The sequence below is a fragment of the Eubalaena glacialis genome, chromosome 10 (assembly GCF_028564815.1).
Source record: "Eubalaena glacialis isolate mEubGla1 chromosome 10, mEubGla1.1.hap2.+ XY, whole genome shotgun sequence".
Classification (NCBI taxonomy): Eukaryota; Metazoa; Chordata; class Mammalia; order Artiodactyla; family Balaenidae; genus Eubalaena; species Eubalaena glacialis.
This window is the reverse complement of record NC_083725.1, coordinates 65,033,521-65,048,375: the sequence shown is the minus strand read 5'-3', so window position 1 is coordinate 65,048,375 and position 14,855 is coordinate 65,033,521. Positions and strand designations below refer to the sequence as shown.

Below are 14,855 nucleotides of genomic sequence, written 5' to 3'. Positions count from 1 at the left end.
CAATGCAGGGGACACGGGTTCAAGCCCTGGTCTGGGAGGATCCCACATGCCGCGGAGCAGCTAGGCCCGTGAGCCACAACTACTGAGCCTGCGCGTCTGGAGCCTGTGCTCCGCATCAAGAGAGGCCACGATAGTGAGAGGCCCGCGCACCGCGATGAAGAGTGGCCCCCGCTTGCCGCAACTAGAGAAAGCCCTTGCACAGAAACAAAGACCCGACACAGCCAAAAATAAATAAATAAATAAATAAACTTGAAAAAAGGCCACAAGCAAAAATTAAAAAAAAAAAAAAAAATTGCAGTACTTGCTTTTAGAATAAATGAACTGTACAAGATGTCCTTAACTAATGTAAGAGTAGATGTGGTTTATAGTCTCTGCTGACAGGACAAACGGTTCATTAAATATTCTCCCTGGCTTTGTGAGTATTGTCAATGTATAATTTCAATGAAAAAAAAAAATCTCCTGGAACAAGGTGTACAGAATGGGGACAGTGCACACCACTTGCTTGTGTGCATGCCAACAGGAAAATGTAGGAGCTGGAAATGATCCAAAAATTTTTTGTGCAGAAATACAAAACGGTATTTTATTTATATTTCCCTTAGCACATAATTCTAATTATGCTTTATACCCTGACAATGGTTATCATAGGCTACAGATAATCATGCTGTTGATCAGTCTCCCTCCTTGCCTAGAGCAAGCACAGCAGTCTCAATGATCTCAGACAATTTTAATAGGGGAAGGCGAGATTTGTTTCAGATGTGTTTCACTGCTTACGGAGGACAAGTGGCTTCTCACCATGGTGACAATCAGGTTGCTAAGCTGGGCAAGGCCAAGTTTAGAAGAATGGTCCTCAAACAGATTTACTGAAATGAATGGTTCATGCCACCAGCAACTTTCTTCAAGTTCTGATTAATTTCCCATGAAATAATTGCTTGGAATACATCCAAGCAGTTCCTTTATTCATTGCTTCTTTGTCTTGCCAACAGGAGGGTCAGTCAATACTGAAACATACAGTTTGAACCAAGCATGTGTGATGCCCACTGCACAATACACTGAGGTCAGTAACAAAGGGATAAAGGGGTACTTCAGCTTCCAAGAGGTGAAAGGGAATACAAATTCACAGAAGACTTCCAGAGGCCCCAGGCCAAGGAGGTAGAAAGTTTCCATCCAATTAAAAAGAGGTTTTTCTTTTCTGAAGAAAAAACGAGAGGAGTCTGATTTTAGATGAGTCATTCTACTTTTGCAAACATTTCTCAGCTAAAGCTTCTCACCTGCACTGTCTTGATGTGAAGTACAGATAAAGCTAGAGTCAAAAGAATGCATAAAATTTCACATTTAAAAAAAAATGATAAAGATATATCATTACATTAACTCAACAATCCAAATTTACCCAACCATCATCTATGTTGTCACTTAGCTGAAGTTGCTGAGAGAGAATTAGCTATGCATTTGGAAGAGGAAAGGGGGCTGGATAGTGTGATATTGGAATAAGAATATGGTAAACAATACATAATTTTTTGTTTTGGTAAAATAATATAAAATTTGGTATTTTAACCATTTTTAAGTATATAATTAAGAAGTATTAAGTATATAGACAATGTTGTGTCAATATCCACTTTCAAAACATTTCAACACCCCAAAAAGAATCTCTGGAAACATTAAGCAATAATAACTCCCTATCCAGCACCACCATTGCTCTCACCGGTCCCCATACCTACTAATTTACCTTCTGTCTCTATGAATTTGCCTAGTCTAGATATTTCATATAAATGAAATCATACAGTATTTGTCCTTTTTGTGTCTGGCTTATTGCACTTAGCCTAAGTTTTCAAGGTTCATCCATGTTGTAGTACATATCAGAGCTTCATTCCTCTTTCTGGATGACTAATATTTCATTATATGTATATATACTATTCTGTTTATCCATTCATTTGTTGATGGACATTTGGGCTATTTCTACCTTTTGGCTACTGTGAATAAAACTGCAATGAACATTGATGTACAAGTATCTGTTTGAGTCCCTGTTTTCAGTTCTTTTGGGTATATACCTAAGAGTGGAATTGCTGAGTCATATGGTTATAATTGAGTTTTCATATAATTAAGCATTTGAGGTTTCATGAACACAATCAGATATAATCCATAAGCAAGCTTTAAAAAATTATATAGGTAACATTAAGTTTAGAAAAGAAAAAAATTCCACCCATAATTCTAAGATACGTAAGAATTTTTTACATATCTTTTGGTTTTAAGCATTTGTATTTATGTGGTTTTACTCATAATGCATATTTTACATTCCATTTTTTAGTTTTCATATAAAGTTTTAATTTAAGCTGGGCAGTCCTTCCTCAAATATTCCCCCAAACTAAAGCCATGACCTGTGTTGCCATGTGAGAGTGATGGAATATGGGTAATTTCTCCTGCTATCTGCTGATATTCTGTAATGTTGTGATATTACTATTAAAACTTAAAAAATAAAATTTAAAAGGCTTATCAATCATTTAGGAGTAAACATTTCACAAGAGTAAATATAATTTTAAATGTACTTTTTTTAGATTACCTGAATAGAGTCTTCAGTGAGGAAATACTATAGATGGTAAACAGTAACATGAGTAAGATTTTAATGGGAAGTTCTGTTAAAAGAATAAAAAAGTACATATGATAATTAAGTTGGTAAGAGAAAGGTTTATGGTACTTAAGGGAATATAATCACAATGACACAGCTATATAGTGCTAGGAATGCTTTCTGAGCTTAACTGTGCATTTTTGTGACATGTAAAGATACTGAGAATTAGGGACATGTTGGAGGTTTTATTTAAAAGAATGGATGCGCTCTCTCTTTCTAAGAGATTTTAAGGTTGTTTAAATCAGATAGTATTGATCAGACAGTACTGATCAGTAGGCGCTGATGAAAAGGCAAGGCCATTAAATAGATCTCTCTTAAAAGAAGCTACTTACCTGGTGCAGTGAAGAGCAGAGGGAAGAGGGAATAATGTCCTGTTGTGGTCAGAATCAGAAAAATTGAAGCATCTCCTGCTTTTCCCACAGATAAGAGGCTAAAAATAGAAATTCTTATAATAATTCCTTAAAACATCAAATGAAGCTTATACTTGCAAATAGCTGGAATAACCTGCATCTAATATTATTTCTAGAACTGGCTTATGCATAAAATAACATACTGATCTTTGCTACAAGTCAAATTCAATTGAGAATATTAATTTTTTTAGTGGGAAACTTTAAGCAATACAAAGAAGAATGCACCACACTGAGTCATGGAACATTCAAAAAAGAATCTTGCCTCTGAGTAACTGCCTCCTCAAAGAAAGGAATATTGTGGGATTGGGAGCTGCCTAGTGGTGGCAGCTAGAGAAACAGGACTTGGAGTTTTATTTCCAACCCTATAGCCCTTCTCTTGGACAATGCCCCATACCTGCTGGTGTTTAATAAGAATTCTAACTAAAGACATTAGAAGTTTTGCTCTATTTTTTAATTTGGAAACTCCAAGTTGCTAAACGAACCCAGACAAGCCATATACTGATCTGACAAATTTGCTTAATGTTCTTTCAGAGCTTAAATGATTTCTCTCAGGATTTAAGAAAAATCTTAAGAAAAAGGCTAATTCTATTATCATCTATCTAATTGGATTTCAGTTGTATATAAAATGGACACAACTGCATTTAAAATGCTTTTTTTTTTTTTTTAGCATGGCACAGTGAAAAGATCTTAAGATTCAGCATGATAAGATTCAGGTTTAAGTCCTAACCCTGTTATTTGCTAGCTGTGTGACTTTGGATAAGTCACTTAAACTCTGAGCCCCAGTTTCTGCAAATGTGAAGACAGGGGATGATATCCATTTATCCTAATTATCTTAAAGGTTGTTGTGAGGCTCAAAAGAAAGAATGTAAAACAAAACAAAACAACAACCCCCGCCCCAAAAAAACCAACTAACAACAAAAACAGTTCTGAAAAATCTGAAGTGCTGTACGTGTTAGGTATTATTCCATAATGGACTCAATCCTTACTTTGACTAACAACACTTAACAAGGAACTGTGGGACCTTATTTTCACAGGTGTGAAGACAGCAAAAGTCCATGCTTTTTCCATACTATGCTGCCATTCAATATCCAGAAGTAACAGCCTGGTATCATGGTGCTTAATCACTACAGTACCCCTTACCAAAAAATGCAGGAACAATACAGGCAGTTTTGCATACCTTAGAACCTACACAGGTACAAGGATCCCAAGTTAAGCATCCCCATTCTGTCCTGGTATAAATCTGTTCCCATGTGTCTTTGCCTTTGCCTTTGCCTATCCCACTGAACATGTCAAGAAGTGACAGATCAAATGTCAAGAAGTGACAGATCAAATGGAAAACAATAGGATCACTGTGAAATATGCCAGAAATGTTGACTGACTGAGCTATCTGCTTACCTCATTGGGAGAACTGCAAGGAGAATGGCTTTTTCATGGACATGCCACCCAAACATGAAGGAGCTCAAGGCACAAAGAATTAGACATCGGAGAAAGCCTCTGGGCCCTTGAGGTTTAAACCAAAGACAGAAAATAGAGGGCTAGAAACAATAGGCAAAGATAAAACTTCAGTATCATTTAAAATAGGCTTTACTGAAACATTGTTCAGGTGAATATAATTTACATCATCTCTGAAAAACAGTAGCTCTTAAGACTATTCTCCATCAAACTGGGAAAATTCGCTTTGTGAACAGTCCACCAAAAGTTAACATAAAAACAACTACTCAAATTCAAAAAGACACATGCACCCCAATGTTCATTGCAGCACTATTTACAATAGCCAGGTCATGGAAGCAACCTAAATGCCCATTGACAGACGAATGGATAAAGAAGATGTGGTACAAATATACAATGGAATATTACTCAGCCATAAAAAGGAATGAAACTGAGTCATTTGTTGAGACGTGGATGGATCTAGAGACTGTCATACAGAGTGAAGTAAGTCAGAAAGAGAAAAACAAATATCGTATATTAACGCATGTATGTGGAACCTAGAAAAATGTTACAGATGAACTGGTTTGCAGGGCAGAAGTTGAGACACAGATATAGAGAACAAACGTATGGACACCAAGGGGGGAAAACCGCAGTGGGGTGGGGATGGTGGTGTGCTGAATTGGGCGATTGGGATTGACATGTATACACTGATGTGTATAAAATTTATGACTGATTAAAAAAAAAAAACTACTCAGAAAAAAAAAGGGCATTTGAAAATATATATTTAACACATTAAAATTAATTCTATTCATCAAAATTAATATGAAATGATAATTAAGTTCTAGGATATCCAGTATAACTCCTAATTACACCTTCATAATTAGTTAATTAATAGTCACTGAACCTATTAGGTCAAACTACAAAAGTTCATCGATATTGTGGAGCTAATAATAAATTAGATCTTAGCATATTAATAAACAAACACCTAACTTTGTGCACTGGAGTGTAATTTATAACAAAACCATGGCCTTCCATATGCAGCTTACAAGGCTGAAGTTTTAGGAAAAAAGTTTTAAACTCAGAACATGTGGATAAGTAGGCCAACAGAGCTTAACTACCTACCAGCACTGCCACGTAATTAAGTGGTGTCAGGTGTCTTGTGAGTAGACTTGATTGTTTAGAAACCACAATTAAAACTGAGTGTAATTAGATATGATTCAGTTATTTATGTTGAATTTTACTAAAATTGTATCATGAAATTGAGGGCATCATGATCACTAACAAATAAAAACAGCTATGAATGATGCCTATAACAGCATCTGATTCATATAAGATTCTTATCTCATGCTCAGACAGCCATTGTTGACTCTCTCAATTCATTATCATCATCACAAAATATCCATGCAGTACAGACAAATTTAGAGTTTTTATCAGTTAGCCATGGATGAAAACAAAAACCTGATGTCCCTACTACATTGTCCTCTTTCTCCACGGTGTGGTCCAAGTTCCCTCCCCTGGGCTTTTCTTTCTTCCTCATCTGCCGGTGAACAGATGGTCTATTAGCCTCTGGTGAGAACCTCTCTCAAAGAGGCTTTACTAGTAATCCTTCCTTACAGTGTTCAAAGTTACCCTAAGAATAGGAAATGCCTCAATCTGCAGCAGGATTACAGCCATGGAATTTATCCTACAGTTGGGAAAACTTGAAAGTTAAAATTCAACCAGCCACACAAAAGAAAAGCAGAGAAAACTCAAGAAATGAGGACCACGTGTGAATTCTTACCAATATGGCAATCAGAGTGCAGATAAGGGTGGCCAAGGGTGTCACTGAGGGAAGGACTGTGTGTTGGAACTGCTGAACTAAACCACTTGTCATTGAGGCCTTGGGAATCTTGCTGGGGTCAAGAAGTTTCAGTTCTAAACCTACAGAGTAAAAAGACATTTTATTTTGTTTTGTTTTGATTAATGGCACACCATATTTTACCAATCAATTCCTTGAGGAAAAAAAATAAGCTACTAAATCTTAAGACTGTTTCAAGGTCAAGATTTCATTAACTCAGTCCTGCACCATTCTACCTAAAATGCCTCTAGTTTAGACTGCAGCTGTCTGTATTGGAACAGGAAACCTTGCTGGCAGGCAGCATGAACAGCAATATGCTCTCACCTCTAAAATGAAGAAGGCTTTCTAAAATACAGGTCTACCATGTCACAGGCCAGCTTTGAATCCTTCCTTGCCTATGGGATAAAGTCCACATTCCTAAGCACAGCACATAGCGTCTTCCATGATCTAGCCCCCTCCCACCTCTCCAGCCTCATCTACTCCACCTCGTTAAATACAGCTTGGCCACAATGAGCCGACATTACCACTCTGACACCTGTGTCCCTTTGCACAGACTACTCCCTTTGCTTAGAATGGCCTACTCACTTTGCAAAGTTAACTCCTAATTCACTTACTCATCTGAGAAAGCTCCTAACTCAGGAAGTAGAGCTGATTTTCTTGTGGGCTAAGGTCTGTTATACATGTCTCTGTGTTCACCACACTGCACTGTATCTGTTTATATGTTCATTTCCTCTACTATACTCGGTTCCTTAAAGGCAGGAATGACAATTAATTTATTTCTATTCCCAGCACATAGGAGTTCAAGAAATACTTACTAAATGAACCAAGTCTGAGGATAATGATGCAAGTCCCAGCCCAAAAAAGCTAACAGAACAGTCAGGGACAGTCTGAGCACCTGAATGGCCTTGTCTGACGCCATTGAAAATTAGTGAAATGTGGGAAAGGTGTAGACTACCAAAATATTTTCTATTCATTCACCTTGTCCCTTTTTCCTTCAGCCTGTTGATTCTCTTTTTTTAAATTTTATTTATTTATTTATTTATTTATTTATGGCTGTGTTGGGTCTTCGTTTCTGTGCGAGGGCTTTCTCTAGTTGTGGCAAGCGGGGGCCACTCTTCATCGCGGTGCGCGGGCCTCTCACTATCGCGGCCTCTCCTGTTGTGGAGCACAGGCTCCAGACGCGCAGGCTCAGCAATTGTGGCTCACGGGCCTAGTCGCTCCGCGGCATGTGGGATCTTCCCAGACCAGGGCTCGAACCCGTGTCCCCTGCATTGGCAGGCAGACTCTCAACCACTGCGCCACCAGGGAAGCCCGATTCTCTCTTAAAGCTAATAACTATCTGCCTGAGACAGAGTTGCCTAAACTGCCACTGACTTTCCATTCACGACATCCTTGAGGAGACAGATATACAAGCTGAGGTACAACAGTTTCCTGACTCAGATAAGGCAAGTGACCCTTGTACCTCATATCATGCTGGTTGTTTAAAGCTTTTAGAAATGTTAAGAACTTACTTTATAAGATGCCATGTACATCAAGGCTGGACTCAGTGGGTGAGCAATAATAACAAATTACGATTTTCTGTAAGTACGTAGCCAAAACAGTAATAGCAGCCACCACGCATTAAGCATCTACCACGTGCCAAGGGCTTTGTAGCCATTACTTTTTGCCCCCCTGAGGCACAGAGAGATGAGTAATGTGCCTAAGTCACACAACTAATAGGTGGAAGAATCGAACCCAGTTCTTTCTGGTTCCAAAGCCCCTGCTACTGACAGCCTAGCGCTTCTTTATTGTTGCATTTGTTTCTCACAACAGGTTTTTACGTTTTTAAAGGTTGTAAACAAAACCTTATGTGGCCTGCAAAGCCTAAAATATTTACTGTGTGTCTCATTACAGAAAAGTTTACCTGTCCTCTTGATCCTGCCATTTTCCATCAAGCTAGGCTGTATTCACAAATGAGAGACTGTGAGCTGTTCCACAGAGTTATTTTCAGAACCGTCTAAAGGTTATAAATTCTTTTTCATCACACCTCAAACTTAAAAGCATAGCCTAAGTTTTCCCTTTCTTCTCATCTCATGTTAAAATGCATGGCTATCATTTCCCTTATTGGTTTAATACCCAGAGTCACAACTTACACATTCTTCTTTCCTGCTTCTTCACATTTTTAAGTTTAAAACGAAGGTTATAACTACTGAATAACGTTTTGCTTAAGGTAAAATTACCTTTTAAAAATGTCTAAAAAGTTTATTTTTTTCCCAAGGAAAGGAGCAACAACCTCACTGCCACAAAGAGCTTTTATAAGGAATGCAGTCTGTTTCCTGCACTGAAGTCTCAGTCCCTAGAACCACTCCCCTGCTCATTCTGAAAGCTGAAACGCAGGGCTGGAGAACAACCAGCTCAGCCACATTCAAAACACAAGGCAGGTTTTTCCATTTGTCAATGTGACTAGTCCTTTCAATATTCATAGTCTAAGTAAGAAGGCTTAGGGAATTCCATGGCGGTCCAGTGGTTAGGACTCGGTGTTTTCACTGCCGGGGCCGGGTTCGATCCCTGGTCGGGGAACTAAGATCCCACAAGCCGCGCAGCACAGCCAAAGAAAAAAAAAAGTAAGAAGGCTTGCTACCATACCGATGATGGACAGCACTTTGTCCAAAGCGCTGTACAAAGCCCAGAAGTTTGGGGCCCAATACGCGTGGCAGAGGCCCCTCTTGAAAGGGAAGAGTCGGGAAAAGACTTGAGGCAGTTGGTTCTGTTGAAAAGAGATTAAACAGTGATCAATCTTTTCTAAATTCAAAAAGAGAACTAGGGTACTGTCTATGGCATAGTGTGTAGCAAGTTATGAGGTCTGAGTTCCAGTTTTTGTTCAAGGAAGTAGTTGTGTGATCCTGAGCAGTTCACAGAACCTCTTTTTTGTCCAACCTTCTCATCTGTTAAGTGGGACAAGATACATCAGAGTACTTTGAATACCAGTCCAATACTATTATAATAATGGAAGAATTTATAAGGGGCAAAGGAGAACACAGACTGCAGCTTTACCAAATTTACTGAAGAGAAGGGGACGGCAGGGAAGGCTTGATGAGAGATGCAATGTTTCCCAGTTTTAGCAGAAATTAAAACTAATTAGTTGAATTCAGCATGAGGGAAGAAGTGAAAAAAGAAAAACATCTGTTGAACATCTGTAACATTCTAGGCACTTTAGAATGTTTGCTGTCAATGAATGACTGTGAAAGCACTGTGAGTATTGATTTTGAGGTTACAACTGAAGTATAGCAAACAAGCAAATTAGCAAATATGGAAATCTGTGACTAATTATTAGCAACTCTGTGTGAGTGTGTGTGTCTGTGTGAGACATATAGTTAAACATACAAATATATGCACATACATATTTGCATAAGCATAAAAATGTCTGAAAGAATAACATCCTATCTTTGGGGAGTCATAGTGGGAAGGAGTAAAAAAGGAGTAGTTTTCCTTATTTTATATATTCCTGGCTTTATTATTTTTTTCTAAATAACAACAAACATGTACTCTTTATAACAAATAAAAGACTTACCAAGGCTAGAAAAGGACCCAACGAAAGAGCAGAAACTAGGAAAACAATTAGTCCCAGGGAAATAAGACGGAGAAAACTGAAGCTGTTCCATTGGATGGACCCATCTACAGAAAAGGAACATTATCATTAACCAGTAGCATGGAAAGCCGTAACTTATACAATATGCCAAAACTAGAAGTATCCCATGATAGTACACCAATCTTTATGATGTGGCAAGAGCAGAGAAAAATCAGAATGGGTAAAGGGTTTATAGGATCAATAGCTGAGAGATACCTGTTGTGCCTCATAAAACCCTCTCACAAAGCAAGCCACCAAGTCAAGATAAAATAAAATAAAGAAAAAATAAAATGATCACTAAAACTTGCCTGGTTTATTTGCAGTGAAACAGTAAGATCGTAGTAAATATACACCGTAAGCTGGTGCTACATAGAGGTAGATGTGCTTGAAATGTAGGAGAACAGCAAAGAGAAATGCTCCTTCCATATGCCTTTTCTAGGAGATTTAAAAGGTAAATAATTCAAAATTCAGGGTAGACTAAACACAATAATGTAGTATCCTGGATTGGATTCTGGAACAGAAAAAGGATGTTAGTGGAAAAACTGGTGAAATCTGAGTGTACCGATGTTGGTTTCTTAGTCTTGATGAATGTACCATAAGATGGTAACATTAGGGGAAAATGAGTGAGGGGGTACAGGAACTCTATTATCTTTGCAACTTTCCTATAAAGCTAAAATTATTTTAAAAAATAAAGTTTATTAAAAAATAAAAACACTGGAGATTGGTTGCACAACAGTGTGAATATACTTACCATTACTGAACTGTACATTTAAAAATGCTTAAGATAAATGGGAGAGGGGAGGAAAGAAATAGGTGAGGGAGATTAAGAGATTAAGTACAAACTTCCAGTTGCAAAATAAATGAGTCATGGGTATGAAATATACAGTGTGGGAAATTCAATAACTATATTGTCATATCTTAGTATGGTGACAGATTGTAACTAGATTTATGTGCTGATCATTTTGAAATGGACAGAAATATTGAATCACTAAGTTGTGTAACTAACAACTAGCAAAAACAAACAAACTCTAAGAAAAAGAGATCAGATTTGTAGTTACCAAAGGTGGGGAATGGGGGAGGGAGAACTGAATGAAGGCAGTCAAAAGGTACAAACTTCCAGCTATAAGATAAATAAGTACTAGGGATGTAATATATAACATGATAAATATAAATAACACTACTGTATGTTACATATGAAAGTTGTTAACAGAGCAAATCCTAAGAGTTTTCATCAAAATTTTTTTCTATTTCTTTAATTTTGTATCTTTATGAGATGATAGATGTTCACTAAACTTATCGTGATAATCATTTCATGATGTATGTAAGTAAATCATTATGCTGTACACCTTAAACTGTATGTCAGTGCTGTATGTCAATTATATCTCGATAAAACTGGAAGAAAAAAATGGTTTAAGATGGTAAGTTTTATCTTACATGTATTTTACCATATTGAAAAAAAAACATGGTTTTGAAGATATACAGGCATATGTCGTTTTATTGCGATTTGCTTTATTGCGCTTCACAGATACTGTGTTTTTTACAAATTGAAGGTTTGTGGCAGCCCTGCATTGAGCAAGTCTATTGGCGCCACTTTTCCAACAGCATTTGCTCACTTCCTGTCTCCGTGCTACATTTTGGTAATTCTTGCAATATTTCAAACTTTTTCATTATCACTATGCTTGTTATGGTGATCTGTGATCAGTGATCTTTGAGGTTACTACTACAACTCACTGAAGGCTCAGATGATGGTTAGCATTTTTTAGTAATAAAGTATTTTTAAATTAAGGTATGTACATTTTTTTAGACAATGCTATTGCACACTTAACAGACTACAGTATAGTGTAAACATAACTTTTATATACACTGGAAAACCAAAAAATTCACATGACTAGTTTTATTGCAACATTTGCTTTACCGTGGTAGTCTGGAACTGAACCCACAATATTTCTGAGGTCTGCCTGTATTTGGAAATACTTAACAAATGAAATATGATGTCTGGGATGTGTTTCAAAATAATCCTCTGTGTGTGCGTGTTTAGATCACTGTACTATTTTCTCCATTTTTGTATATAATTTAAATTTTCTATAATAAAAAGGTTTAAATGTAATATAAGGAGAACAGAGGCAAGTGATTCCAGCCAGCTTTTATACTGAGCCTAGTCGGTTCATAAATTCATTATTTCAACAAATATTTATTAAGTACTAAGTTTGATGCTGAAGTACAAGATACATCATCATAACAACACACTACAAATTCTCCTTAAGGAACCTAGGGAAGTTAATTACCTTCACCCTCTTATAGTTATACAATAGCTGGAGCTGATTTCCAGAGAGGATCTGGGAATGAGAGTACCAATGATTACACATAAAGCTATGCTAACAAAGAATCACTTAAATCTTATATTACATATTAGGTAACATAAACTACAATCAGGCTGAAGACACCAAGTATTGTGCCAATAGTACTAGATCTAACAAACTACCTAGGAGAATTAAAGGCATTCTGATTTAGGAAGGAAAAAAAAAACCTCCAAACTGAGTTGACTATAACTAAAGAAGTCTGCATTCTACCTACCTCACAGGAATTTTGGAAGGATAAAATGAGATAATGGTCCTGGGGTCCTGGGGTGTGGAAGGATCAAATGAGAAACTGCCAAAGGGAACATGAAAAGCCAAGTTCCTCCTTTCACTGTCTCATCAGGTGTGGTCTAGAATAGATGCGTTAGGAACGATAAGGCAAAAACAATGGGATGCTTCCAAATCTCTCCACCGGTTTTATTATTTATTTAAGATTCAGAGAAAGTCTAGCTGGTTCTATAGCTAAACTTTAGTTCATTTGTTCAACAACCATCCACATTCATTCATTGAACACCAATTATGATCCATGTATAATGTGGCTTTTTATGGTTAAAAGAAAAAAACTTATCCAGACATTTATAGTTGACAAAGAACTTTAAGATAGATTATTGAATTTGATCTTTCCAAAGTCCCTGTGAGGTAGGTGGCCCCATCTTATAAACAGAATGTATCAAGGGTAAATTTTATTTTATGGATGAGAAAACTGAGGCTGAGAGGGTTGAAAGACTTGCCTTGGGTTAATGGTTCCCAAACCTGATGGTGTATCAAAATTCCCTGGAGATTCCTAAAACCCAATCCCAGAGATTCTGATTCAGTGTACAGAGGAGTGTCCCAGAAATCTGAATTATCCGCTTTCCTCCTCTATGAAAGGAGGAAAGTTTTAACAACTTCACAGAATAGTTACAAGGTTTACTCAATAATATATTATATATAACGTATCCAATCTGAAGCAGCCAATGCTTTTGAATAACCCCTGTCTGAGTCACACAGTTTATTAGGGTTATTCAGGATTTCAACCCAGGTCTTCTGGTTCCAAATTCCATACTTTCCATTACACTATGCTACATGCTGCTGATGGTTAAGGCCCCACCATCACAGTTACTATATAGTATAAACTGATTTCATTTATATATATATATATATATATTATATATACTGATTTATATAGTATAAAAAGATTTCATTCCTGGATAAATGATCCCAACCAAATATAGAAACTCAAGTTTATTTTAGGCCTGCCATGCTCTAACAAGTTTTTAGAGTATAATTTTCTCATCTGTAAAATGGAGAAAAGTATTATTAAAAGAGAAGATGGAATTTGTGAGAAATACTCAATAAAAGTGTCTATAGCACTTGGCAACTCAAAACAGTTGGTCAAATAAACTTACTTATCACCTTTACAAGCTAAAAACCAAACTAATATAATTAGCCTATTTTGTGTTTACCTGAAATAATCGTGCAATAGAGAGTAGCATTAATCCAGATAAAAAACCATTGTACTGGAAATGAATATCTGGACTCAGGTCAAGGAAAGAAAACAGAGGATACCAATTTCACAATGAACTGTGCCAGCAGACTAAGTATAAAAATTGCAAATGCTTCCTTTATAGGTAAATTAAAGACAAAAATATTACTACCAGTTTGGACTTTTCATAAAAGTGTTTTCTATAAACAGCCAAATCCTGGACAAACTTTTAAATTAAAATTTATGTTTAAGAAGAAAACCAGGAAACTTTCCCATATTTTCTGTACCTTAAAGAGCCAGCAACTAGAGGAGTTTTTTGTTTTGTTTTGCTTTTAGAACCAGGGATGAGAAAGGAAGGGACCTAACAGCTACTGAAGGCCACTGCATGTAGCATTCCATTGTTTATAGTACACATACAGTGAACCTGTGAGGTAGTTAGAGCTCAGAGCATTAATCCACTCATGGCCTAACACTGCTTGAATTTCATAACTGAGATTCAAGACCAGGTCAGACTTAAACCAAAGTCTAGGTGTTTTCTTCCACACCTGGCTACCTGTATGAAAACTGTAGAAATTCGGCTCCTATCATTCGGATTTTAGTTACATTCAGGAACCGCCCCACCCCCCTTTTTTCTTTTAAGATTTTTTTGATGTGGACCATTTTTAAAGTCTCTGTTGAATTTGTTACAATATTGCTTCTGTTTTATGTTTTGGTTTTATGGCCACAAGGCATGTGGGATCTTAGCTCCGCGATCAGAGATCAAACCCGCACCCCCTGCATTGGAAGGCGAAGTCTTAACCACTGGACTGCCAGGGAAGTCCCCCATTCAGACGCTTTGGATTTAAGAACTTTGTCTATTAATATGTCATAAGCCAAGATGGCAGAAAAGCATGAAGGCCTGTTTCCATATGGACACTGTGATACGCCGTTTCCTATAAAAGGTATTTAGAATAATGTGTTATAAACTATTAAAGATATGGGTATTAGATTAATCTAAAGACAGTTAACAAGTCCCAGTATACTGCTTTACTGGCAGTTTAACTGGTTCTTGCACGTCACCACTAACTTTTCAGGGACAAAGTGCTCTAACAACCAGAGTCTGATGAAGTTGGGCAGAGACCACAGTTTGGG

At 37.1% G+C, this 14,855-nt stretch overlaps 1 protein-coding gene across 7 annotated transcripts in view; it reads right to left on the bottom strand.

The window, feature by feature from the left end:
- Window positions 1-562: 562 nt before the first annotated feature.
- ALG8 (ALG8 alpha-1,3-glucosyltransferase) overlaps window positions 563-14,855 on the bottom strand; it is a 28,678-nt gene continuing 14,385 nt past the window's right edge. For 3 of the 7 annotated variants that reach the window (XM_061202808.1, XM_061202811.1, XM_061202810.1), the window contains 9 exons: window positions 13,705-13,772; window positions 10,211-10,337; window positions 9,846-9,949; window positions 8,921-9,041; window positions 6,239-6,378; window positions 4,426-4,565; window positions 2,953-3,050; window positions 2,555-2,627; window positions 563-1,189 (listed from right to left, as the gene is read on the bottom strand). In XM_061202808.1, the coding sequence (XP_061058791.1) occupies window positions 958-1,189; window positions 2,555-2,627; window positions 2,953-3,050; window positions 4,426-4,565; window positions 6,239-6,378; window positions 8,921-9,041; window positions 9,846-9,949; window positions 10,211-10,337; window positions 13,705-13,772 (1,103 nt within the window). In that variant the 3' untranslated portion in view covers window positions 563-957. Of the gene's footprint in view, window positions 1,190-2,554; window positions 2,628-2,952; window positions 3,051-4,425; window positions 4,566-6,238; window positions 6,379-8,920; window positions 9,042-9,845; window positions 9,950-10,210; window positions 10,338-12,476; window positions 12,493-13,704; window positions 13,773-14,855 lie in introns of those variants that run through there. The other 4 variants (XM_061202813.1, XM_061202812.1, XM_061202809.1 and 1 more) reach the window with 4 other exon arrangements.